The sequence below is a fragment of the Scomber scombrus genome, chromosome 12 (genome assembly GCF_963691925.1).
Source record: "Scomber scombrus chromosome 12, fScoSco1.1, whole genome shotgun sequence".
NCBI classification, from domain to species: domain Eukaryota; kingdom Metazoa; phylum Chordata; class Actinopteri; order Scombriformes; family Scombridae; genus Scomber; species Scomber scombrus.
In genome coordinates, this window is record NC_084981.1 from 25,813,915 (window position 1) to 25,841,776 (window position 27,862).

General features: G+C 39.1%; 1 protein-coding gene across 1 annotated transcript in view; it reads left to right on the forward strand.

Moving 5' to 3' along the window:
• atrnl1a (attractin-like 1a) overlaps nt 1-27,862 on the forward strand; it is a 362,787-nt gene that overhangs the window by 97,184 nt on the left and 237,741 nt on the right. The window contains exons 15-18 of the mRNA XM_062429999.1: nt 3,334-3,521; nt 7,544-7,757; nt 8,692-8,883; nt 25,464-25,712. Of these exons, the coding sequence (XP_062285983.1) occupies nt 3,334-3,521; nt 7,544-7,757; nt 8,692-8,883; nt 25,464-25,712 (843 nt within the window). The remainder of the gene's footprint in view (nt 1-3,333; nt 3,522-7,543; nt 7,758-8,691; nt 8,884-25,463; nt 25,713-27,862) is intronic.

Below are 27,862 nucleotides of genomic sequence, written 5' to 3' on the forward strand. Positions count from 1 at the left end.
TAAGTAAGAAACAAAGCTTCTATGTTTTATGTGAAGGAACAGCGTCGCTAAGATGAACTAATGGAAACTACAGTAGCTCCTCCTTCATAGCAGCTGTGGCCTTTTCTTTAGACACCATGTTATGACTAATTATTCTAAATGGCACGACATGTTTATCTCAGCTTTTACACAAAGACCCGTAACCTAACCTATCTATTTATTTCTCCCTCCTTCTTCATCTGTCTTTCTCATCTCATTCCTGTCGATCATTTCCCATTTTCTATCGCTTCGGGGGAGGGGAATATAAATAAATAAAGTAGCATGAAAAAGAAAAAGAAAAAAAAGAAAGGTTGGCGATGGAAACCATTATGGGCCTGTGAAAGTAATCAGTCCTGCAGTCCAAAATAAACAGCGGTGCTCAGTGGAGGAGAATGGCCTTTTTCTTCTCTTTCATTCTGGCTAATTGAACGGCTTCTCTACTGTTATAGTCTCCCTCAAGACTCTGATAAGAAGTGCGTGTCTGCCTCTTTTTTTTACGGGTGAATTTGTCGGCCTTTGTTAAAGATCACCACACATATATTCACTTTATTTCATCCCCGTGTGCAACATATTTCTAAATAGTGGGGCTTCTTTCTGTAACGCTGATGATTTAGAAGAGTACAAAACAAGAAAAACTCTTTGCTCTAATCTTAAATAACAGCATGAATCTATAATATTGCATCCAGTAAGATAAATTATACTAACAAGAAACATTTCTCTTCACCTTTACATACTGTTCAGTGTCAAATGTAATCTATATTTTTACATTTGAGAGCTGTAAAAACACCTTATAAACATACATATATTTATTTTAAGTGGATGCTTCCTAATGTGATCCCGACTATACAAACAATTATTAAAATGCATAATATTTTCCTATTTTCTGTGCAGCTGATACACATTTTTGTTTATGCAAATGTAAAAAATTGACTTGCATTTATTAAAAAAATCAGAAAACATCTTTTTTAATATTCTATAAAATGATTGTGAATATCTTTTCCCCCCCATAAATATACAGAATAGACTCTGTTTGCTCTCTTACAGCCTCATTAAGGATTAATCCAACATTTATTAATGGCTGACGGGGGAATTTATGAATGTGAATTGGTTTAGAGACTAATAATGAGTCAGAATATGAACAGTATATAAAGGGTTAAAGTAGTTACAAGTCACCATATCAACTCCACATTCCTGTGTTTTCCTCTCTTGACCACTAGTTGGCCTCAGTGAGTCTCCAACCTTTGAGAGTCACCTGACCTGCACGTGCACACCTGTCTCTCATTAATCTCAGTGAATCAGCCTGTTGAGTAGCAAAGCTTGTCTGCCAGATTACTTTCTGCTTGTTTTGACAACTAAAAGCTTTCCTATAGTTTTGGCTTTAGTGGATTAGTTTTCTCTTCATGTATCCACCTGTTGATGACAGAAGCCTTCAACCAAGTAAAACTTTTAAAACCGTTTTTTATCCTGACCTGTTGTGTTATTTTTATGTATTTGACAGTGATGATACTCATTAATCATCAGGGGAAATGAGCTGTAAAAATGAGCCAGGGTTAATTTTATCTGTTGTCCCTTGCCAGTTATTAAAGAGGCAACCTAAAATTAGACAAAGATGACGTCTTGTGTCATTTATAGTACTTAATTCAACACTTTGTGAAAACTTTTTAGACTTGATGCTTGTTTGTTCAACAGTCATTTCACTTTAACAGCATTTACAGTTGAAATGGCAAATTAAAGTAGAAAACTATAAGCATATGCAAATGCTAACTATGCATGTTAACATGAGAAAAATGATTAACATTACAAGTGGAACATTAATAAGATAAGATATTACTTTATTAGTCCTGCAGTGGGAAATGTACATTATTGCAGCAGCAAAGTGGACAGTAAACATAGAAAGAGCATCATTTAAAATAATAAAGAACATTAAATAATAAGTCAGTACAAAAGCAATATAAACAATAGTCTTAAAAAATAGCACGGTTATGCACCAGAGTAATATAGGTCTTGAATGTTAATATACCTGAGTTGATTTTATTGCATGCTGTAGCTATAGGTAAGTAGGCTAATAGGCTAACATGATACAGTGGTCCACATTACACAATATTGCTTGGAAATTAGCCTAGTAGGCAAGTTATCATGCTATTGTGTAGCTTGTAATGTATTCAAACTGTAGGTGTGCTAACATGATGCTAACATTAGCATGTCACTAATGTTGTGTCTGCTAGTCATCATGGGCTAATTGTGCCTTTAGGGTGTTGGGAAGAATATAGCTTAATGCTAATTATTATGTCAATATGCTATCAGTCAGACTTTCATCAGATATTATTGCAGGAAAAATCCTTCAGTTTAGGCCAGTTGAAGCTTTGGGCTCCTCTCAACATGTATTTTCAATTAAAAATAATTCAATAAAAAAAAAAAAAAAGTCAGGCAGAGTTTAATGCAATATTAAACTGAGGCTGATCAACAGAGCAGACACTGACTGCCAATGTGTGACTTGCGCTCTTTTATATCCATCCGAGCACGGGCGCTGGGGATTTTGGGCCCCATGAAATTATATCATATTTCGCCCCACCACCGCACATAAGTCACACTAACCATGTGCACAATTTCTGTAACAACACCTCTACCTGTGAAGGCTTGCAACTCTCTTGTAGTCCAATTATAACTGTATAATATTTGACTGACATTGAGCTGTGAAGATATAACACTGTGTAGACAAGTGTTAGTTTGATGCGTTAGTTAAATTGTAAATGAAATATTCTATTAATGATGATATGTTATTTTTTTAAAATTGACTAATGTTCTAATAGATTTTTTTAGGGCCCTTAAAATCGTCCTAACTTCACACACTCCTGGAGCTTTTTTGCCATGATAGGCTCTCTCACACATTACGTCAACTATGGCTTTGAGTCTCTAAAGTTTTACTAGAGCTCAGATACATCCATGTCTTGAGTGTGCTGCCAATAACATAAGTGTCATGTCATGATGACCTGGAGCACGCTGCAAAAAGTTAACTGTTACCCACCATGCTGGTCTAACAGCAATGCTGCTCTGTGACACCATTATTTTGGGTATTGTTGGGTATTTTTTAGTATAATAGTGAATGATTAGATAACTTTATCAATACTTTATTGATAATATCTGCACAGATGGGGAAAAAAAGGATATCTCATGAACATTACAGAAGTACAAAGCCATTCTAAGTCTTATGCTGTAGCCTTTATATCTGATTTTAATTGTGTTTGTTGACCCAGAATGCCAGCGAAGAAGAGTAACTGAGGTGTAAAGGGATTGTTTGTGCCCTCTGTGTTGCAGGCCAGCTGTGCGGAGAGGGCTGGCACCATGTCGGCGAGGTCTGCCTGAGGATCAACTCCAGCAGAGAGAGCTACGATAATGCACAGCACTACTGCAAGAACCTGGGAGGGAATATTGCGTCTTTGCTCACAGACAAACAGGTCAATTTTGTACTGGAGGAGCTACAGAAATACCAGCTGCAAGACAAGGTGGGTGGTGTAATGAATAAATCCATAAATAAAAGAAATATGACAGGACTCCTCCACTGTTGGTGAAAGGTAGCCTGCTTATTATCCACGCTGGCTTCTCTGTCTTGTTGCATTTATGATACAGAGTCCAAAATTCATACATTTATGAAGATCCTTCACTTTATATGAGCCTATAACAGTAGTATGAATGTATACAGTGTGTGAATTACATCAGAAACCCTTCCTACACAGCTCATACCTCCTAATACTGAATTCCTGTGTGGTTACTTCAAGCTGTTCACATGCAAATAGGGTTAATAAGAAGTTTGGTTTCTGCTATAATTTTAAAAAAAGTTGGGATTAATTAGCAGCTGGAATACATTGTGTTTTATTTAAAGGTTATGGTCAGGTTTCAAGTATATTTTTTTTATACTCACATTTAGATTTAAAGAGTTATTGATCGCTGTAATCGTTTTTTCTGTTCAAACTTGCAATGAAGTGATCCTAACGTCATATCCAATTTAACCCTCCTGTTGTCCTCGAGTCAAGGAAGGAAGGAAGGAAGAAGGCAGGAAAAGAGGGAGGGAGGAAGGAAGGGAGGAAGAAGGAAGGAAAGGAGGAAGGAAGGGATGAAAAAGGAAGGAAGGGAGAAGGAAGGAAGAAGGAAGGAAGGGAGGAAGGGAGAAGGAAGGAAGAAGGAAGGAAAGGAGGAAGGAAGGGATGAAAAAGGAAGGAAAAGAGGAAGGAAGGGAGGAAGGAAGAAGGAAGGAAAGGAGGGAAGAAGGGAGGAAGAAGGAAGGAAAAGAGGGAGGAAGGAAGAATGAAGGAAAGGAGAGAGGCAGGAAGGAAGAAGGAAGAAAGGAGGGAGGAATGAAGGAGGGAGGGAGAGAGAAAGGAAAAGAGGAAGGGAGGAAGGAAGGAAGGAAGCTAGGGGGCAGGAAAGACAGAAGGAGGCAGGGAGGAAAGAAGGAAAAGAGGAAGGGAAGGAAGGAAGGAAAGAAGGAGGGAGGGAGGAAGGAAGGAAGGAAGGAAGGACAGAAGGAAGGGAGGAAAGAGAGAGGAAGGAAAGAAAGAGAAAAGGAGGGAGGGAAGAAGGACAGATGGAAGGAAGGAAGGAAGGAAGGGAGGAAAGAAGGAACAGTCAAAACAATTGGGGTCAATTTGACCCAGGAGGATGACACGAAGGTTAAGAGAAAAACGTGTTTCCTAATGAAACCTCAGCAGCAGTCCGACTTAGACAAAACAAGTGGCTATCTTTAAAAAAAAAAAAAAAAGTTTCTAGTATGAAATTTCCCTTTTGTGTTACTTTCCATCCTCTGCAGCTCAGCAAGGACGCAGTCTGAGGAAACACAAAGAGGCAACGAGGGGATTTCATACTCAAATGAATTTCAACTTAAATTGATTCAACTCACACTGCTGAAGTCTAAGCTTCGGCTCATTTTTATGGGGAGTGCGTCACTTATCTCTTACTGTACGTGTTAATAGGAAGTGGATGTAAAAGGCAGTAAATGGCTTGTGTGTATTATATGAGACAAAGAGGGGAAAAGAACAGACTCTCAGGCTCGGTATAACAAAAGGTAAAAGGGAGAAACCAATGACATATTTCTCAGTGCATTTGTGATTCATGTATATAAACCACATACGTAAACATATTCCAATTAAATGGCTGCATGTGAATGTTGTTTTAGCTTTCAACTGCCTTTATATTTCTTGTAGAGGAATGAAACACCCGGCTGATTAACATTGGCAACTCGACTGATATGCAATTCCCCCGAGTTCATGTTGATATAATATACCTAGAGTAGTACTGCTGCTGTGACAGTGTGATTTATTATAAGAAGCCAGACATTGTCACCTTTTAAGATCATAAATATAACGTTGTTTATTATTGGATGCCACAGAACGTGTGATGTCAAGATTATAAAATATTGAGTTATTTATATCAACAACTAATCAAAGCATTGTGTTGTGCTGTTTGTTTGTTTTTTGTTGTTTTTTAAAGAAATGAATTTGCATTTGACAACAACACTAGAATTATGTGAAAAGTCACAATGAAGATGTAAAGATGGTTTAATTAAAGTTGAGATTTTACAACAAAATGTTCCTGTTAAAACAAGTAAAATAAAATCACAAAGCCCCAAAAATCTGCTTCATCGTCATCATCATCATCGTCTAAATGTCTGAAAAACACCTGGAATGTTTTAACCCTCACATACTGTTCATATTCTGTCTCTGCATCATTTCTCATTCATAAATTCCCCATCAGTCATTAATTAATGGTTGATTAATCCTTTATAGAGAGTGTATTCTGTTTTATTTATGGAAAAAACACATTCACAATTACTATTTTATGGTCCAGGAGAACATTTTATAGAATATAAAGAGTACAGTGACATGTTTTAATGGCAATTTTTGAATTTTTTGGAATAAATACAGGTCAAATTTGGATGTTTGCTTATACAAAATGTGTATAAGCTGCATTTTATTTCCTTTTTTGTTTATTCGGGGTCACATTAGACAAAGTCCATCTCGTAGCAGAAATATGTAAAAGTTGTTTTTAGAGCTCTAAAATGTTAAAATTGGTCATATTTGACTCTGAACAGTATGCAAGGGTTAATAAGTACTTTAGCAATTCTTTAAATAGCAATTATTCAAATCAATCACGCCTCACACAGATTGAAATGTTTATGGTGGAAACGCTATTTGAGAGCCCGACATGTTTGACCACACACAGACAAACTTTATGATAAATTGTGCAGCGTCGGGAGAAATGTGAGCAGATATTTGAACACTGATAATTGAAAGAATGTGTGGTTCTTCTCTTTTTTTTCCTTCTCTGTCTAGCTGAGAAGTGACTGTTTTTTCCCAAGATTAACTGTTTTTAATCTACTTTTTGGTGCTTTTTAGATGATGATTCGTAATCTTTTCGATTGTCAGCCTGACATCCTTAGCCTGAATTTACTTTCCTTGCCAAAGTGCAATTATGTCAACTCCACTCAGTTGCAAAGAGATGCTTTAGTAGAAGTGGATTTGTGCAACCTCTGACGGACACACACACACACACACACACAGATGTGAATACACACTTAATGCAATGTTTTCTTGCTAGTTTCACAAGCTTCAATTGATGCTGAACCTCAAATTTCAAACCTTTTCATGTTTCACTTAAATAAATCACAGCTGTGGGTAAATGTTTTTTTTTCTGATTTCCCAACAGGTAAACCTCTAACAGCCTTTCATAATCAGCCTGTATGAAACTGATCATTACTCAAAACTGTTCTATAATCAAATAAGCCACAAATATTCACTGAACTGCAATAGATACGCAGTAGACCCCTTAATAATATGTCTTGAATGAGTTGCTGTGAATCTAAAGAGTCTCTGCTTTTACAGTGATTACAGTCATTTGCAGAAGGTTTTATTTAGGATCCAGTTTCATGTAAAACAGAACATAATATTTTGGCTCGACTTTGTACTCACTGGCCTTCTGACTTTTCTATTATGGTAAAAGGAGACTTTAGATGTTTCCCTGTGTGGACGCAGCTCACACACTTTCTGTTTTTGTTCCCATTACTGGATTTGTAGGACACTTTATTATGTGCAGGACTCATTTCTAAAGGATTAGAGCTCATTTGTTATCAGAATAGCCGTTGAATGTGAATACAAAACAGCATGAATACAATCACAAATGCAAAAGAGAGACTGTTTGCAGCTTAAAAAATAACCCACTTTATTTCCTTTTTAAATTGTTCTTGCTGATCTAACTATTTCATGCTTTTCTCATTGTTTTATTTTGTTACTCAAAGCATACCCTGGAGTTGTTAACATGGAGCTAAACCACATTTGGTTTTGAAAGCGGTTGCTGTGTTTGCATTTTATTGCACTGAACTTTGGTATTTAGTTTATTCTGAGAATGAAAAGAGTATGAGAGTAAATCCTGTTACAGCTGTCTTTCCCTTTAGAAGATCCAGACTGACAAGACAATAAATTACATGATGTTTTCTATCCTCTGTCAGCATGTGTCTCTGTCTTTACCCCTGCAGACGTTATCTCCGTGGATCGGCCTGAGGAAGATCAACGTGTCGTACTGGGGCTGGGAGGACGCGTCACCATTCACCAACACCAGTCTGCGCTGGTTACCTGGAGAACCCAGCGACTCGGGCTTCTGTGCCTACCTGGAGCGAACGCAGGTGGCGGGACTTAAAGCTAACCCCTGCACCGCCAACACAGACGGTCTGATCTGTGAAAAACCTGCCGGTGAGAAAGAATAAGTGGACTAAGATATGCAGATAATCAATACTGACCAAAAGACCAAACAGATATTTAATTTTCATAACAAGGAGAGTGTGAATTTGGTTATTTACATTTCTTAAATACATCATAACATGTAGAAAGTGAAAAGTTGGAAAGAGGAAAACAAAGTGAAGTGATGCAGCTAATTAAAGCTATATTACAGCATTAACATTAAAAATTAACTATTTAATTTTCCTGACATAAATTGCAGTAATATGGTTATTTAGATTTCGTAAAAACATGAACATTGTCTGTGCTGTTAAGATGTAAAAAAGTAAAAGTATTTTCTGTATGATGCAACTAATTAAATGAGAAAGTATCAGCTATATTACAAACTCAATTAACCCTCCTGTTGTCCTCGAGGGAGGGAGGAAGGGAGGAAGGAAGGATGGAAGGGAGGAAAGGAGGAAAGGAGGGAGGAAGGAAGGAGGGAAGGAAGGAAAGACAGGAGGGAGGAAGGAAGGGAGGAAAGGAAAGGAAAGAAAGAAATAAGGAAGGAAAGGAGGAAGGAAGGAAGGATGGAGTAAGTAAGGAAGGAAGGTAGGAGAGAGGAAATAAAGAGAGAAGGAGGGAGGGAGGAAGGACGGAAGGAAGGAAGGAACGAACGAAGGAAGAAAGGAAGGAAAGGAGGAAGGAAAATAAAGAAGGGAGGAAAGAGAGAGGAAGGAAAGAGAGAGAAGGAGGGAGGAAGGACAGACGGAAGGAAGTAAAGGGGGGAAAGAATGAACAGTCAAAACAGACGGGTCAATTTGACCCGGGAGGACGACACGAAAGTTAAGTGTGAGGGGAATCTCATGACATAGCTATCTTTAAACGTTTTGCTATAGTAATGAACTTTATCTCACATCATGTTCTTGCCTTTGCCTCTGACCCGCTCTTCATTTGTCTCCTTGCTCAGGGAGTCCACAGAGTCAGAGCGCTCGGCCCTGCAGGACGCCCTGTGCCGTGCGCACCAGCTGTGCCAACTGCACCAGCCAGGCCATGGAGTGCATGTGGTGTGGAAGTACGCAGCGATGTGTCGACTCCTCGGCGTACATCATCTCCTTCCCCTACGGACAGTGTCTGGAGTGGCAGACACAGGACTGCACTGGTGAGAGAGAGAGAATTTGCACTTGGGGATTAGAGTTTTAGTTGAGGGGAGCGCTGGGTCTGAGATATGCATGTCAGACTGAGTTCAGGAATGGGATTTAGGTCTGTCTGTATATGAACTTTTAATTTATTGTAGTGTAATTGTAAGGTATCGATGCTTCTGAGCTTTCTTCACTACATTTCAGAGGGAAATATTGTAGTTTTTTCCACTACAGTGCTAGAGTTACTAGATACTTTCTGGATTATCCTTTTATATACAAAACATGAAATACATTTATATAATATGATGCACACTTTGTCTCTTTTTGATAATTGAGTAAATAAATACTTACCTTTTTAGAAGATGTTAGTTTTGCTTTAATAGAGCGGTGAATGCAGGGTAATTACTTGTAGCAATTTAAGTATATTTTCCATCTTTATATTTACTGAGGTGAATGACTATAGTACTTTTGGTCTTTACTTTTACTAGTACATGACTTTTGGGTTTGATTGCACCCATGAAATTTTGATTAGTCACCAGGTTTGTACAGTCGCTGAAAGGTCAGAAACTCTGTCATCAACTGGCAGAGGTAACTTATTTTTCCGTAAGTTACAAAGGTCAGACAAGTCAACTAACTTTGCCACTGAAAGTACTATTCACCCTTTTAATAAAACAAAACAAATAGACAGACAGATTTGTTGTTGAAAACTAAAGTTAGTCAGAATTGAAGGCTCTAAAAGCAGAAGTGAGATTATATTTGTGTTTGTGAATATGATGTAATGTCAATATTATCCAATCCAATCCACTTTATTTATATAGCACGATTTTAACAAACACAAGGTTTTCCAAAGTGCTGCACAACAAGATAAAACACAATAGATAACACAATAGAAGCAGAATAAAAAGATGAAGTAGACAATAGAAAGTGATGAAATAAAAAATAAAATGCACTGCCCACACAAGATTAAAAATATGCATGTATACACAAAAAAACAACACTCTACATGGTGTCAAAATGCCAAAGAAAAGAGGTGGGTTTTAAGAAGAGTTTTAAAATGAGACAGAGAGGAGGCCTGTCTAATGTGCAGCTGCAATTCGTTCCAAAGTTTTGGAGCTGCAACAGCAAACGCTCGATCCCCTTATATACAGTTACTGCAGGGGGAGACCAGGTTGAGGTTATAGCTACTGTATGTAGATGGGTGACAAATTAAAAGGAAAACCAAGGTGTTGGGCCATTATGTGCTGCTAGAACTATTTCCGTGCTCCTTGGCATTGATTTTACAGTCTCTGAACTCTACTGGAGGGATGAACACCATTCTTCCTAAAGATATTCCCTCCATCTCTCAGCAATCTGATGACTGCGAAAGTCATAACATATAATTCACATCATTTTCATCCCCAATCAAACCATCCATTGATCTCTCGTGCCCTATAGAAGGGAGCATTATCATCCTGGAAGAGACCACTCCTATCAGAATAGAAATGTTTCATCAAAGGATAAAAGTGATCACTCAGAACAACTTTGGATTGATATGCAGTGACCATTTCCTTCTAAGGGGACAAATAGACTCAAACCATGCCAGCAAAATGCTCCCCACAGAATAACAGAGCCACCACATCCCCTCACTCTTGGGATCGACCATTTAGTCCTGTACCGTTCTCTTGGTTTAAACCACATATGTCCTCGCCCGCTTGTCAAGAATATGGTGCATGACTCATCTGACCAAATCACTTTTTCCCCCCACATCTCTGTAGTGCATATGGCTTTTGCACCACTGCTCTTTCAAATGTGCATCCATCTTTGTAATGAGGGGTTTATACACTGCAGCCCTACTATAATATCCCTCTCTATGTAATTGTCAACGGATTGTTCTTGCTCTTCTGTTTTTCATTACTCCTTCCCGACACTATTTACCAACGTCTTTCTCATAGCTCTAAATACAGATGTTACTTAAGTTACTGTTCCTATTGAAACAGCAGCCAGTTGAGCCATCCGTACCCCAACGATGAACCCTCATTCAAAGTCACTTACATCTTTTTTCCTTTCGCCATCTTGATAGAAAATCAGAATCACCTGGGACTCCTCAGCATTTTTGCACCTGCCACAGGGCATGATTGGATGGTAATTGCTTGATTGTACCATGCAGTGCACTTGTGTAGAAGCGTCTGCATTTGTTATGTCCCTGCACTCTCACTTATTATTCAGGTTTCTCCTTTAATTTGTCACCCTACCCGCATCGCTTTGATGATCTCCTTCATAATATGTGTGTCTACGAGCGCAGATGGATGGAGCAGTGAGGTGGAGTAGTACTCATACCTTTTTAGCGATGTGAATAGAGTTCTGTGTGTGAACATAGAGTCATTATAGACTCATATCGATCCTTTTCTTATCAGCAGTCAGGTCTCTGCCTCTCTCTCTCTCTCTCTCTCTCTCTCTCTCTCTCTCTCTCTCTCTCTCTCTCTCTCTCTCTCTCTCTCTCTCTCTCTCTCTCTCTCTCTCTCTCTCTCTCTCTCTCTCTCTCTCTCTCTCACACACACACACACACACACTGGAACAAACGCACACTCCAACACCGAGGTAGTGCCACCTCTCCTGCAGCTGCAGGGCAGAAAATCGATCATCTACAATGACACATGACTAACTCAATATGAAGTCCTAGCTGCCGTCTCTTTACATTCCTCTCTTATTAACACCTCCCTGGGGATGGTGAAGGTTTTTTTTTTTTTTTGCAATTTCTCCACTGCTTCTCCATGTGGTTCTGTTAGAGTACATAGCTGTGAGCAGGAATGTGACCGATGAGACAGACACGGGGTTATGAACTTTAAAACTCGACAAAAAAAAGTGGCAAAGCTGTCAAACCCTGCTGTGGCCAACCTCAGTTTGCTGCTACTGATTAGTGTCCCTGTCTAAACAATGTCAGTGCTGTCAGCAGCAATTTATCTTAAATATGCTTCAAATTTGTCCACCAGGAAAGGAACATGGAGTTGCTTAAAGGCGACATATCATGTATGTCATTTATATATTGTTATAATGTTGGTTGTCTGTGTTAAACATGGTCACAGCTCCAAAACTAAACTGTATTTAATAATGCCACCTTTAACTTCCCCATCGAACTAATGTCAGATTGTTCACACATGACGACAAATGGACGCCCTTTGGTTATCCTTTGTTGCTAAGACTGTTCCACATGTTGTCCACTTGTGTATTTCAGATAAGATTCAGATGCTAACATGTATAGATATTTCAGAAGTTATATTTTGAGTAAAGACGGAGAAAAAGATGTGACCAATCAGAGCAAAGTGTGCTTATGAGGAGGGGGGCCTTAAAGTGACAGGAGCTAAAACAGCCTGTTTTAGACAGAGGCTGAACTGAGGGGCTGCATAAATAAGGAGTTTTATTATCTGTCAATCATGCAAAGATATTTCAGCACAAAAATAGACCTGGAAAATGTCCTCTTTAACATTTTGTAAGAAAAATAATATGCAATAAAACATGTGTTCATACAAGTGGCAGTTATGTTTATGCCATTTAGCAGCCATAGTAAGACCTCCAGATGGACCCATAAGACCGTTAAATGTCGCTTTTCAGAAACCGTTACAAATCAGTGTTAAAAATAATAATGATGTTATATGTTGTGACAATGCTTGGGTTAAGGTCTGGTTAGGTTTAAGCGGTCAAACACTTGATTAGGGTTATAGAAAGATCACAATTTGGGTAAAGATCAAGAATTTAACCGTGGTTTGAACCTCCTTTAAAGCTAAGCAACCATAGTAGTCATGGCAACAGTAACGTTAAAGTTTTTTTTTTTTTTTTTAAATGTCTTGACTTGCGGTTGGAATCATCTTATCAAGTCACCTTGCATTGATTTCATTTGTCAGGTCATAATTACTACGGCCACTAGATGGCATAAAGGCCGTTTATGCCTGCCTGAGTTTTAAATCTACACTGTCATTTTTCTTGTGAGGACAGGCTCATCTTTTTTTTGTTTTGGATATTATTTTTTTGTTTCCACACATTAAAATGTAGCCTAAAGTGCCGAACAGCCACTTTTAATTATCTTCTTTTAACATGAATCATCTCTCTATGAGCTAAATCCTTTTTTTTTTTATTATGTCCTCTTACCATATTTTATTTGGCAGTTTCAACAAGTTTTTTTTTGGTGTGGGAGAAAAACTGTCAAACTGTCAAATTGTTCCCCTCAGGTAAAACTTTTTATTGATGTTTTTTTTCTGTCTGGTTTTCGTCAGACAAATAGTCAATTTGCTGCGACGTTTTTTCTCGTCTTGTAGGAGTTAAGGAAATAGCTTAAAAAAACTTTGTCTTTTTCTTTTTACTGGTGATTATTATTCCTTGCTGGTGCCAGTGCAAACACTTCTGCAGCCAAGATTGTTTTTCCTTTTCCTTCGTTTTTACCTTCAGTGCTTACATAATGGTGCCTTTTTTTTTTTTACCCCCCCCATCTCCTTTTTTCTCTTTCATTATTCATACAAGTTTGGTGGCAGAAGGTGTGTAGGAGGCTTTTGTTCAGCTACTTTTTTTTTTTTTTACCTTTTTGTTGCTCAAACTACCACTTAAAATGTAAAATATGAGACAACGTGAGGATATTTTACTCTCCGTGTCCTCAGATACAGCATTGTTGCTCTTTTACAGTCCATCACTCTTTGCATAGTGGTGGTTCATATCTAACTTTGTGCCTCGCTTCTCTTGTTTATTGATTAATCATGCCTTGTTTAGGGAGCCAGAACTGCAGGGTACAGATGAAGGATTTATTGCTTGTGTTTTTTTTTTTAAGTTGGTAGATGCTTTTGCAATGTATTGCTCGTCTGAGGATCCCAACTGAACTGGGTCATTTCTTTATCAGATCAATTTGGCCGTAGGCTTTGTGTATCATTCCTATTTTTTTCATATTGGCTGGAGGCTCACTTACACACTCCTCCACACAACCTCTTGAAATAATTAGCTCCAGTGTTGCCCCACCAGTCACATTCATTTTCAACTTTTTTGAAAAGGCTGATTTTTCATCCCCATCCTGATAGTACTGTCCTCTTTTCTTTGGCGTATTATATATGTGACAGTGTCCAGTTTCCCGCTTTATTATTATTGTAAGATATCTCTCACTCTTAACACCTGCAGCTAAATGAAAATGAGTCTGTCAAGCATTTAATTTTAGGTGTCTTATTCACAACACTCTTTTTTCTGCACACATTCAAGGTGTTTATCCTGCATCTATCCTGTGGGTAATACTGTGAGTAGCTTTTTTTCCATTCTTCATTTTTCACACTTGACTTTCACAAACAACTGCTGTAGGGGATGGAGAACAACTGCAGTGATATGTCTGCAAACTGGGAGTTCTTAGCCCATAAAAAAAACAAAAAACAAAAACACCTGCAGTTCTTGTATTTGAACAGTATGAATATCAGCAGCATGAAATAATCTAATGCACATGCAAAAGAACAACCAGTTAATCAAATATAAGGTAGATATCAGCGTCATGAAAACAGAAAGTAGCCTTGACGTCACCAAGAAACAACCAGCATTCACAGCCTTGTAGTTTAATATTGCTGATATTGCTAAGCACACAATTACAAGGGCTTGGTATTGATACTCGAGACCTTTTTAAGGTTGCGACCAAAATAAATCGATGACAAGTAGTATCGAAATGTCTACCGTCAAACGATACCTGCAGTCAATCCTTTTTGCATTTGTATGGTCTTGCTTACAGCCAATCAACACAAGCGTTCTTCGATTTAACACAACATGTGATTGGTCTACTGCCACAGCAGCTAAAAGCCGTCTGTCGTGGTGAATTTGAGTTAGCACGTTTAGCAGTTAAGCAGCCAAGATGCCACCTAAACGCTCTAAAGTGTCTCTACACTACACGCCTGTTACACCGGATAAAAGACAGAACAGGGAATCTGTAATGGGTATCGAATGAAGTACTCAGTTGGTATCAGTATCACTTTAAGGGCCCTAACAATTACTAAATGAACCATCGCCCCAGGGTTTACTGTATGCCATGTATATTTTACGTTCCCATGCAGCAACAGCTCAATTATCAAAGTCCAGCTCCTGTTTTTTGGCCCACAGCTGATTTAAGATTTGCACCGGCAGCAGCATGAGTGAGGTGATCTCCTCCTAAAACTGTCTAAACCAACCCAGCATTGTCCCATCTTTATTTTATTTGGATGATTACATGTTTTTTGCTATGTTGGCTCCGTACTCCAGCTCATTGGTTTTAAAGTGAAACAGTGACTGTGAGGTGAAAATGCTGCCTTTCAGCTCTGATTTGAAGGTGTTCACATTCATGACCTATTAACAGTGTAGGTATTGTAGCTCTTTTTAAACCCAGTTCACTAACTCTTTATTAAAGTCATCATTTATTAATATTCATTAGGATCAGACACTTGGATGCTCCTGTTGATGCTTTGTGGGGCTTCTATGGCTTGATTTTTGAGGGTGTTGTTGATGCACACAGCTGTCCTACAAAGCAACGCACAGAGGAAAAGGAGGAGACGCTCACAGCTGCAAAAAAAAAAAGAAGGAAAATAATTGTGCATGGTGGTGAGTCCCAGAAACATGAAGAATATATTTGGAAACATATTTAGCTGGCAGTCATGTCCCAAAGTTTCCGTATGATCTCCGAATATATTTTGTCATTTTGTTGATTTTAAATTCAAAAAGAGACTCTTTACAATTTCTATGTACTATAAAAATGGGACACAATTAGTGTGTTTAGGGTCAGTGTCCTGCTGTACTCCTCTAAAATTTGGACCTATATGTAGAAAGGTTCCCAATCCTCCACTGCTCATCTAATACACAAACCCCCAAACATCTTTAAAGGGAAGAGTCAGCACTTTAATGTCATACAATCTGTTTAATTTGAAATCCAATCTGCTGCAGAACAGAGACAAAACAATGAAGACATCACTGTATGTGTAGGAGTACAATATTAGTAACGCCTTTCAGTGTATTTCAGCGAGACACAACACAACCACCACAAACTAAAAGCCTCAAAACTGACCTAAAAGATGAATCAACACCTCTGCCACTGTGTTAGGGACAATTTCAGGTGTATTAGATTGTAGTTTACAGGGTTTTTTTTAGTGTTTCCTGTTCACTTTGTGTGTGTTTTTGTAGTTTAGACTGACCGGTCAGTGACTGTGATCTGATTACAGCTGAACATAGGTTGCTTTCTCACACATACACAGATGCAGGTCGACCAGATGATGGTTATGTTGTTGTTGCTGATATTGTTTTTTTGCTGCAGAGAGAAATAGACTTATTTTCTCTGAGGCAATCTTCACAAGAAGTAAGTGTTATGTATGTGTGTGTTTTTGTCTATCCAATGTGAGGTCTGTCTTGTAGCTTCACATACTAGAAGAGGAGAAGAGTGAAGTGGAAGGCAGCTTATGGCTCCTACACTTGATGTATTATGCATGGGAGGGAGCCCGAGATCTGTATGCTATACTGGCTTCAGCGATGATAACTGTCAAGTACTGTAGGAGCAAATGGATTACACGAGATGAAGCCAGACGATACGTGCTATTCAGGGACACCAAATATCATACCCCGGTGTGATGAACAGAATGTGGCACTGAGACGATTGTGTTGAGAGAATTTTTGATAAGATGAAACCCCCCCCCCCCCCCTCCTCCCCGCAAGGAACAAGCAATCCTTTTCTTTGCTTGCGACGAGAGATAGCTTAAACTCCTCAGAACATTTGTCATCTGTTGTGTTTAAGTGTCCTCCGGGTTTCTTCTGTCAATGAAAACATCTAATATCCTGATTTCAATAGAGCCATTTTTTTTTTTTAGAGAGAGGAACATGAGGTACAGTAGAAATGTGTACTCTTGCTGATGCTGTTATCACATGCAGCATATGGCGGGATATTCACTATATTTCACTTCCTCTCACTTAAGGAGCCAACGTCAGAGAAATGTTGTGCTTAATGTTTCTTGTTGACGGATCTTAAAAGGCATGATGACTGCAACTTGTGATTTTATTCATTCATTTATTTATTTATTTATTTATTTTAAGCAACTGATGTTTTGTGGCAACAGCTGTGATGCAAACTCATGTCCTCTTGGGTTTGATCTAGTTATTACACTCATCTGAGAAACCTGACAGGAATCTGCACATTTAGAGATCTTTTTTTATGCTATTAGATATTACACTTTAGCAGATACAAGCTTTATGAATATCATTCAAAGAGCCGATCAGTGACTCGCAGCTAGTCAGGAATATACTGTACATTTAAAAACTTGTGTATGTTGAGGCTTTAGGATAGCAGTCTTTTATATATTCAATTAGGATATGCCACTTGTTAACCCTCCTGTTGTCCTCGAGTCAAGGACGGAAGAAGGAAGGCAAAGAGGGAGGAAGGGAGGAATAAGGAAGGAAAGGAGGGAGGAAGGAAGGGAGGAAGAAGGAAGGAAAGGAGGGAGGAAGGAAGGAAGAAGGGAGGAAAGAAGAGAAGGAAAGGAGGGAGGAAGGGAGGAAGAAAGGACAGAGGAAAGGAGGATGGTAATGGGGAGGAAAGAAAGAGAAGGAGGAAGGAAGGAAGGAAGGAGGGAGGGAGGGAGGAAGGAAGAAAGGGGATGGAGGAAAGGAGGAAAGAAAGAGAGAAGGAGGGAGGGAGGAAGGAGAGGAAGAAAAGAAAGAGAGAAGGAGGGAAGAGAGGAAGTATAGACGGAAGGAAGGAAGGGAGGAAAGAAGGAACAGTCAAAACAGACGGGGTCAAGGACGGGGGAGGACGACACAAAGGTTAAAAGATATTTCTAAGTGTTGTTGTACTGTAATTTTTAGCTGTAGTAGCAGCTTGGTTCTTGGGATAGCACTGACTGTTGCATGTCATAAAGTTGCATATTGTTTAATGCACCCTTGATTGATGTATGTAGAAAAATCATATAATCCAAAATAAAGACGTTTAGTCACACACTCTCAATATTATCATTTTATTCATCGTGCAAAGTTTAGTTATAAACCTTCATCAAAGCAACAAACCCTGTGACAAATTTCAATGCTAGAGCAGGCTGCAGCAACCAGGTCATGTCACAAAGGTTTATTTTTTTTTCCCTGAGGGGAAATTTGACTCATAGCCAGGTAAAACATAGAGCATACAGGTAGATTTAAGTACATAAACTATGCAAAAATACTTTCTAAAAAATACATGAAATTGGTGCATCAAGCCCCCTCATAGCAACAGGAGTTGAATCTTTGCTGAACTTTTTATTTTTTTAAACTAATTGCTACTGTGTTGTCATTGAAGGTCAGCTTACTATCAATTATGGTGTTTGGGAATGATAAATGGACTGCACTCAAAGCACTTTTACACTCAAAGCTGCATTTACCCATTCACACACACACACACACACACACACACACACACACACACACACACACACACACACACACACACACACTGATGGCGGCAGGCTACCACACAGGGTGATGGTGCAGTGAATCAGTAGCAATTTAGAAGTTCAGTGTTTTGCACTTCAACATGAAGGACTGGAGGGGCGAGGTATCGAACCGCCGATCTTCCAATTAGTGGACGACCTACGCTACTTCCTGAGCCACAGTTGCCTCCTCAGTGATTTAAAAAATATCCATAAAATGAGACAAATGATTTATCCACAGATATTTTAGATTTTTTATTTGTAGTAATTAGCTCAAGTCATTATTTATGTTTGGATGAATTTGGCGATCTTCCATGAATGTTTTCTGATGACTCCCCCGACTTTTCATCGAGGATCACCAACATACTGACAGCTTTAACCCTCCTGTTGTCTTCGAGTCAAGGAAGGAAGGGAGGAAGAAGGAAGGAAGGGAGGGAAGAAGGAAGGAAGAAGGAAGCAAAGGAGGGAGGGAGGGAGGAAGGAAGAAAGAAAGGTAGAAGAAAGGAAGGGAGGAAGGAAAGGAGGGAGGAAGGAAGGGGAGGATGAAGGAAAGGAGTAGGAAGGAATGAAAGGAGGAAGTAAGGAAGGAAGGAAGGAAGAAGGAATGAAAGGAGGGGAGGAAGGAAATGAAGGAAGGAAGGACTGAGGAAATAAGGAAAGAAGGTATGAGGGAGGTGGGAAAGAAGGGAGTGAGGGAGAAAGGAAGGGAAGGAAGGAAGGACTGAGGAAATAAGGAAAGGAGGGAGGTGGGAAAGAAGGAAGAAGGGAGTGAGGGAGAAAGGAAGGGAGGAAGGAATGAAAGGAGGACAGAGGAAAGAAGAAAGGGAGGAAGGACAGACGGGAGGAAAGAAGGGAAGAAGGAGGGAAGGAAAGAAGGAGGGAGGGAGGAAAGAAGGAACAGTCAGAACAGACAGGGTCAATTTGACCCGGGAGATTTGACAGGAGGGTTAATTTAGAGGGAAATGTCTTACAAGATACATTCAAATTTGGTACAGATATGTATTTTCCCCACAAGACAAAGAGCTTTGATATTAATATATACGATCTCAAATGGCTCTCTTATAAAATGTATATACATTATAACTGATCTCAGAATAAACCCATAGACCTTTTTTATATTTCACCACAGCTGCTGAGGATCAAAATCTAAACATTAGACCTCAACTTTTATCAGTCTTAGAAGTTGGTTTTCTTTGACAATGAACATTAAAGCTTCACAGAGCTGTTAGCAAAGGTTTTATAGTCTTTATCTTGTTTTAAATCTCTGTTGAATTTTCACTTTCCTCTCTTCAAGTCCCCTCAAGTTCATCAGTCGTAAAACGTCTCGCAAATCAAGTAGAGAGTCCCCCCCTGCTTTGTACACATCTTAAATACACCAGCCATAATTCATTATTTAATTGCAGTAAAGTGGCTATAAATGGAAATTAAATTACAGCCATCCCTCTTTGTTCACCTCCTGTCATCAGCACAGGAGAGCGCTTTGCTTTGCTGCTGAGCTGTGTACGCAAATACAGAGCGAGGACAGAATAATCACCCTTTTTCTGCAAGAAATTACAGGAACATTGACATTTAAGCAGTTTGAAGTGCATAAATCAGTGTCTGTTTTTTTGTTTTTTTATCTTGATGAATGTCCACACAGGCAGGAAAAAATAACCGGTGTAGTCAGTCAGTCAACAGTTTAATCTTCAGAGCACGATTAGATCACATATTAGGTTTTTAATCATGAAATATTTTTCCACCCTCATGGGAAATACAGGCACCATCCAAAAGGACGTTTTACTCTGGAAATAGCCTCGAGCTAATGCCATGTAATAGAATGAGGTACATCTAAATCTCAGGTGCTGTTAAGTAAAAACTGAAAAAAACCCCACAGGGGATTGCACTTGAATGTTACACTCACTGCTTCTCTTTCTCATCTTCATCTACCCCGAGTCCACAACACCGCATCAGGCAGTAACCTTCCCTTAATTCTTTCCATGTGGAACACAGATGAAACCAGATAATTGGAAATGCTATTAAAAATAGAATAGACTGAGGCATGGAGAACGTACTGTAGCAGGTAAATTGTGTTATCTACACACAAACCGTTATGTAATTGAACCTCTAAGGACTTAACATTTTTTGTCCATGCAGGAATGTGTTTTTTTTTTTTTCTTTTACTCTCTCACTTCTTCTTTGAGCTGCATCCACTCATGTCATTTATTATGCTCAGGGGCTGTTTCTTCATATTTGTGGCATCCAGGGTGATGCTTGAAATATTTGATCCATTTGCTCTCATTGATTTTGACATGTTTTCCAAATGAATTGCAGCCAAACGCTTAAATGCACCTTGCAGAGTTGTGTGTGTTTAGGGAGGCAGTTTGTATGCAGACAGCAAACTCTACTTCTGAATTTAGAATTGAGTCTGACCACATGTGTGTTTAGATGATGAGGTAAGCTCTGTTTCTGGATGCACGCTCTTGAAACTCTGGAAAATGACTGTTTTGCACAAGTCGGTAAAATCTGTAAAGCTGCTAAAGAAAGGAATAAAGTGGGCTTGATACCTGAAGAAGCATTTTCAGAAAAAATGTCCAATATGTTATGTTCTTAAAACTGGTGAAGACTTGATTTAATTTGTAGAAGTAGTAAAATTATATCATTGCCAAAAATTTGAAGTAGCAGTAAAACTATCAAGGTGGAACTGGGCATGATTTATGCAGATTGGTCCATTCAAGCACTTAATGAAAAATAGAAGAGTGCCTCTACACATTACAGCTCAGGAATTATTACACAAAATGGAAAAAAAGTCACATAGTCGTGTTATAAGATCTTAAAAAAGTGGGATACAATCCAGCGAATATGGAAGAAAGAGAGAGTGAGAGAGAGAAAAATAAAGACTGGGATGAAATCTCTATGATCTGGTTCTTAAAAGGTTTGGGCTATAACTCCCGAGGTTCATTTTGCCAAGAAACAACAATCACTGTTGTTAAAAATCGGTCACATGTGATGCAAACGATGGATGGAAGCGAAAGAAATGATGTTGTTGAGGAGACTGATTTTTACATTCTTGGTTGAATTAACCAACCATGGTGTTGTGTTTTGCTTCAACAATGAAGCGTTTTGAATCCATTTGTGCCTCTGATTGGTTTCTTCTCCATAGCAACGGTGGCCCAAGTTCTTGATTATTATCGTATACTTAGCCATCCGCCAAAATCACAGACAAAACATAATTCCTCGGATATTAAAGTTGAAATAATTGATTCTAGCAGTTATAATGCAAACCTAAAGGATCATTTTATTATTCAGGAGAGTCCTGAGTGTTTTACATTAAGTAATATTGAGGAGAAAATGGGAATAAAGAGTGTGGAAAAATCACAGTAACCCCACACATTTCACAAAACTACTCAGAATTAAGTTAAACAAATGTGTGTTTTAAAACTAATTTTTGCAAAATCAATGATTTGCTTTGCTGCCAATAGTCATCACTCCATTACTCACCAGAATGCGTAGTTTGACGTATAATATTGGCTCCCAGCGTGGATCAAAATGCCAGTTTATCACCTCAAAATTGATGGAAACCTTGTGAGAAATGTTACTGTTTATATAAAAGCTGCCATTTTTTTTTACATTTTGAAAATAAATGGGAAGCAAGGACTGATGAGAGTGTCCAATCAGGTGTAGAAAGAGTTCATGTGAATGTGAACAGGAGAACTGTCAAACAGGTGCCTTTTTAGCACTGCTCCATGATTATTATGGGCTGGCGCTGCGAGCCTTAATAACCCGACCTGGAGGGATGCAAATTAGCTGCCACACATGGATGCAAATTGGATCTTCATAGATCAAGGAGAAAGCAAATAATTTTTCTTTTTTATGAAATGTTAACGTTTGGTGGATGAAATGTGTTTGAGGTTGCAAAGAGTGGTTACATATTACAAAAATGATACAGGTCTGGTATATTTATTGGATATTAAAGTGTGCTGTTGGGTATGTAAATATGTGCTTTGCTAACAGGAGAAACCATACTGTGTGTTGGATTTAGGGATATTCTGTTGAACCTCCTCTGTTTGAACTCTTGACTACGGTGGAGATCCAGCGAGCTTTTTCAGATGAGGAAGAAAAAAGGAAGAGAGGAAATAAAAGGAGGAGGTGAAAGTAAAAACCTGAGGGGAAGAGCGCAGTAGGGGAGAGATGAAAAAAGAGAAGACTGAGAAAAAGAAGTTCTTCTTTTGTGATTTAATTTATGCCTACAGTGTTTTTTTAGTTTTTTTAAAAAAGAAATCGAGAAAAAAATCTAATTAAATCAAAATGACGGGAAATGAGAGGAGGAGTAGAGAGGGTATCACTGTGAAGAAAGCAGCTCTGAACGAGAGCGAGAGGGAAGAAGATGGGCTTACTGAATAGAAATAGGAGAAAAGGGGGGGAGAAAAAAAGAAAAGAAGATACAGCAGAGGAGGATAAAAATGTGGCAGAGAGGAGATAAAGAGTGAATCTGAGACAGGGAGTGCAGAAGTTTGTAATTATAAAGAGGGAGAGAACAAATGAATCAGCATTGCCACAGTTGAATAATGCAACGGGAGAGCTTGCAAACACACACATAGGGTGTATATCAAGCAGAGCTAGCTAGCAGGGAGAGAGAGAGAAAGAGAAAGAGAGAGAGAGAGATACAGGTTCAGCTAGAACATCTGTGGCTTATGGAAATGGCTCGTGTTCAAAAGGGAAACAACTTCTGGTGAAAATGCAAATTTTCCTTGACGCTGCATTTGAATCATCTCGCCAGGCTATAAGAAACGACACCTCGGATAACTTCTCTCAACCTTTTGGTTTCTTGTGTACACGCCAAGATACCCACAGAGTCTTACCTTTTCTCCCTCCCTTTTTTTTTTTCTCTTTCCTTCGAGTGCGCGCTCCCTCCCTCCCTCCCTCTCGTCCTTTTTGTAGACTAACATTTTTTTTATCATGACAGGAAGACGAGTTGTTGTTGAGAGCAGGAGCAAAACAAGACTGAAAGGTTCAAAAAGCGAGCTGTAAAAAAAATAAAATAAAAAAGTTAACTTGGAGAAAGGCCGGCTTCCTCCTAGAAAAACACTTGATTTCTTATTCTCGTCACCTGTCGTCTCCTCTCTGCCACTTTGACTGCACACAAAAAAAAAAGGCTTCAGTATGGAGATTTTTGTTTTGCTTTGCACGCATTGAATGCTATTCCATGAAGAAAAAAAAGAAAAAAAAAGAAAGTGTCATTTTTAATTTGAACCAGTAAAGCGTTTTTTGAATGTCAGATCCATTTTATGAATACAAATGCATTTTCTCGACACATGAGAATGGTGTTGGGGGGGGGGGGGGGGACAGAAAAGTCAATTTCGTTATAAATGTTGAGGGTCAGGGAAAAGGTGAAAACATAAGATGAAAAGTGTGTTTAGTGGAGAGAGATTACATCTCTTAAAGGCTTTTATTGTTTTAGGCTTTTGGTTGGAGCTGTTTTAGATGAAGTTATGTGCAGTGTGACAAAAAATAAAATGTTGAAATGTAAGATTTAAAATGATATTAGAACATTAAAATGATGCAAAGATGATTGTTTAAAAATGGTGAATGCAGTCATCAGACCTGTTTTAGTGCCAAAGTCAGAAGATTTATTTACATTTTGGTTTATTTAACCCTCGAGTCAAGGGAGGAAGGAGGAAGGAAGGGAGGAAGGAAGGGAGGAAAAGAGGAAGGAAGGAATGAAAGGAGGGAGGGAGGAAAAGAGGAAGGAAGGAATGAAAGGAGGGAGGGAGGAAGGAAGGAAGGATGGAGGAAAGAAGGAGGAAAGAAGGAAAGAAGGAAGGTAGGAGTGATGGAGGGAGAGAGGAAAGAAGGGAGGGAGGGAGAAAGGGAGGAAGGAAGGAAGGAAAGAAGGAAGGTAGAGGGAGGAAAGAAAGAGAGAAGAAGGGAGGGAAGGAAGGAAAGAAGGAAGGACAGAAGGAACAGTCAAAAGAGACGGGGTCAATTTGATGATGACAAAGGTTAACAGCTGATCACAACACTACAAAATCTTAATATAAGCTACATACTTAGCAATGAAGTTCTGTGATTAATCAAAGAAACCATGAAATGTGATCAGTGGAAAGTAAAGTAAATATTAGCTGCTTTTGCTTTTGGAGTTAAAAGCTTTGATTTTGATACAGAAAGTTCATAATAGTTTTGTTGCACTATTCAATTTAATACAACCCTAGTCTGCCTCATGGCTATCAATGCCAGCTTTTCTCTTCTACCTCACCAGATTTCCAGCTCCATTCATTCATTTCATAGCAAAAAAAAAAGGCCTGACGTGACCTATTTGTACGTTTTGCTGACAAGTGAAGTCTTGTCCCTGTAAATTATGACTGTTGTCAGTCAGAAGTAAATATAGGTGCATGTTGATGATGATATAACGCTGCTTTCCAATCCACATTTCCCACCAAACCGGAGTTGTTTTCTTTCAACCAGGACTTTGATCTATTTCTAATCTGAACCAAGTAGTATTTGTGCCGAAGAATAACCAAACCAAACCTTATAGTCTGTGTAAAGTAAGAATAAATGTGTTCTGAGTTTGACATACCACAGAAAAGTGTATATTTAACCACCCTGCCAAATATGAATGATTAAAAAAATCGCCAAATATATGAAGGCTTCAAAGTTGTATAAAAGTCAGCCTCTTTCTCTGCTCCCAAACGCTGTGGGAGTGGCCGCCGAGTTCGCTGAAGCCCCGCCCCCCTACCAAGTGTCACCTGTCAATCAAAGTCACCACCTCTACCAGAAACATGGACGCTAGGTCTGAGAGCTTTCTGCTGCTAGCTCGGTGGATAGCTCGGCGGCTAGCTCGGCTAACTGTAGACTGTAGTAGTAGTAGTGTGCGCTGAATGTATTTATACCTCTACAGCAGCAGGGGCGGGTTTATGCCAATCACCGCTGCGTTATGTAACGTTGGTTGAAATACTTTTTACACCTTTTTTAGAAATGCATTTATGACCTATTTAATGTGTTTAGAAGAAAATGTCTGAATTCACTTTACACAGTCTTTAAACATAATGATGGCAGATCAGAAAAAGCTCATCTGAACCGTTTTGGTGTAAACTCATTTATAGCATCTTTTAGAAGGCATTGGCCTTTCTAGTCTGATAGGAGACTTAAGGAAGTAAAGAGGTCATTTCACTTGTCTCTAACCAAATTGTCCCTCTTTTGGTTCCCTCTCACCTCCAACCTTTCAGCCCAGAACTGTACAGGTTTGAGGACGTGTGCCGACTGTCTGGAGAGGGCAGAGTGCGGTTGGTGTGGCGATCCCAGTAACACCGGCAAGGGCGTTTGCATGGAGGGTTCCTACCGAGGGCCTCTGAAACCCGCTCATGCCAAGACTGGACCGAGAGATCGGGATAGACTGCGAGACCGGGACATGTTGCTGGATCAGAGTCTCTGTTCGTCTGATAGGGGCTACAACTGGGCCTTCATCCAATGTCCAGGTGAGTGAACTACTGGATAAGACCACATGAGGGAAGGTGTCATTTAGGTTAAAAAAATCCACCAGAAAGTATCAATTACTTCCAAAAGTTTAACTATTTAACAAGATGTCTCCTAAAGTCCATTCTCTGCACTGAGAGCTTCACATTTCCACATTACAATTGTTTAAGTTGCCTAATTGGCTCTAAACTAACTGTGACATCACAAATCATGCTCATAAAGCAAAGGAACTGGAGCACGAAGACTTGAGCATTATACCACAACAATGATAGCTCGATCTTGATTGGACGGCTGGTTTTGGGTTATGTTGCGGTTATGGGGGATACATGCGAACCTCTTCCAGTTTAATTAACCAACTTGTTGCCTTGAGTTGTTAAAAGGACTTGTCATCCTCTTCCATAATTGAAAATCCAGGATTTATAAAAATGCAAATATTCTTCATGTCAACAGTTGAACTATAATCCACAGGATGTCACCAACTTCACTGTTGAGTCCATACTGTTGCATAATGGAGCGTGAATGACTCTATAAACTAGTTGGGATGTCACATTCCACATTACAATTGTCTACGTTGCATAATGCAGCATAATTGGCTCTAAACTAGCTGTGACATCACAAATCATGCTCGTAAAGCAAAGGAACTGGACCAGGAAGACTTGAGCATTGCCTCATACTGATTGTTGGGGGATTTTCCATATCGTCTTGGCGGTGAATGAACCTTTGGGGAAAGCAGGAGTCACTTTAATAACGGTGGCGCAGCATTGTCTGACTCTCTAAACGCACAGATGGGTAATGGTGTTTCCTTGTTTGTAGAATAACAAACCAATAGGCTGATTCCATTACTGTAGATGCATTGAGTATGACCGTGTAGAGTTTCCGTGCTATCTGTGAAGGTTTTAAGACTATCCATGGTGGACAGTTTCCTCAGAGTCGTGGTGGCATCATGCATCAGACGGGTGTATTAATAATACTTTGATTCTCTTTGGCTGAGCTTCAATAAAGACTTTCAGCATAAGACATCCTGCACTCCTGAGCACTTTCTCCACTGCTGAATTAATCACTGACAAACACATTCTCCATAACACTGATGATAGCTTGATCTTGATTGGAAAGCTGGTGTTGGCTTTTGTTGCCAGTTTCTTCCAGTTTAATTAGCTGACTTGTTGTTGTTCTTTGAGTTATAACTTTTAAATTCAGTAAGGTGCTATATCAGAGTCATGTAGTTCTTCCTCCAGAGATTCCTCTTCTTCTTCTTTCTTTCTTTGTTTCCTGTCACATTGTTGTTTTGTAGAGTTCTCATTTACACTATAACTCACACTGTGCTCACAAGTCCGTTTAGGTACTTTATCCAGTTTTAGTTTTATTTTTTTCAGTTGATGTGAAGCTCTGTGCAAACAGTTCTTATCACTGCGTTGCCATGTTGTTCCCCGCTGAGCATCACCTCCCAAAAAACCCAACTGAAATCATGCTCGTAGATACACACCTTAATTAAACTTTTTTATTCGGTGAACACTGAGAAACTTTCCACTTTCAGCCAGGTGAAGGTGAAAACAGCGCTTTATAGTGTCAAACTCTGCACATGCATCATTCTGCACACATGAAGTTGAGTGGAGGTGGACTTTAACTTGTTTCCGAGCACATTTGATAACTGCGATTGAGCCTGCTTACTTGTTGGTGTGCGTAAATACTCATCTGCATTATACATCTCTCCCTCTTTGGCTGAGCAGATTGCTTCTTATGCAGAGTAATATTGATGATCCTTATAGTAGTAATGATAGAAAGTGATGCTCGAGGCCTTTTTTTCACATCAAAGCACACTTAAATATTAGATACACCTCTTTAGTTCAACGTCACCTCGAACTACGTCATCATTCATAAAGATTTATTGCAGGGCTGTTGTACTAGTTTTACTTACTGTGGGTGCAGCTGATACTGATAAACTGGAAACTGACTGTATGTTTTACTCTGTGTGTGTGTGTGTGTGTGTGTGTGTGTGTGTGTGTGTATGTGTGTGTGTGTGTGTGTGTGTGTGTGTGTGTGTGTGTGTGTGTGTGTGTGTGTGTGTGTGTGTGTGTGTGTGTGTGTGTGTGTGTGTGTGTGTGTGTGTGTGGGCGTGTGCGCATATGTGTGTGTGTGTGTGTGCGTGTATGTG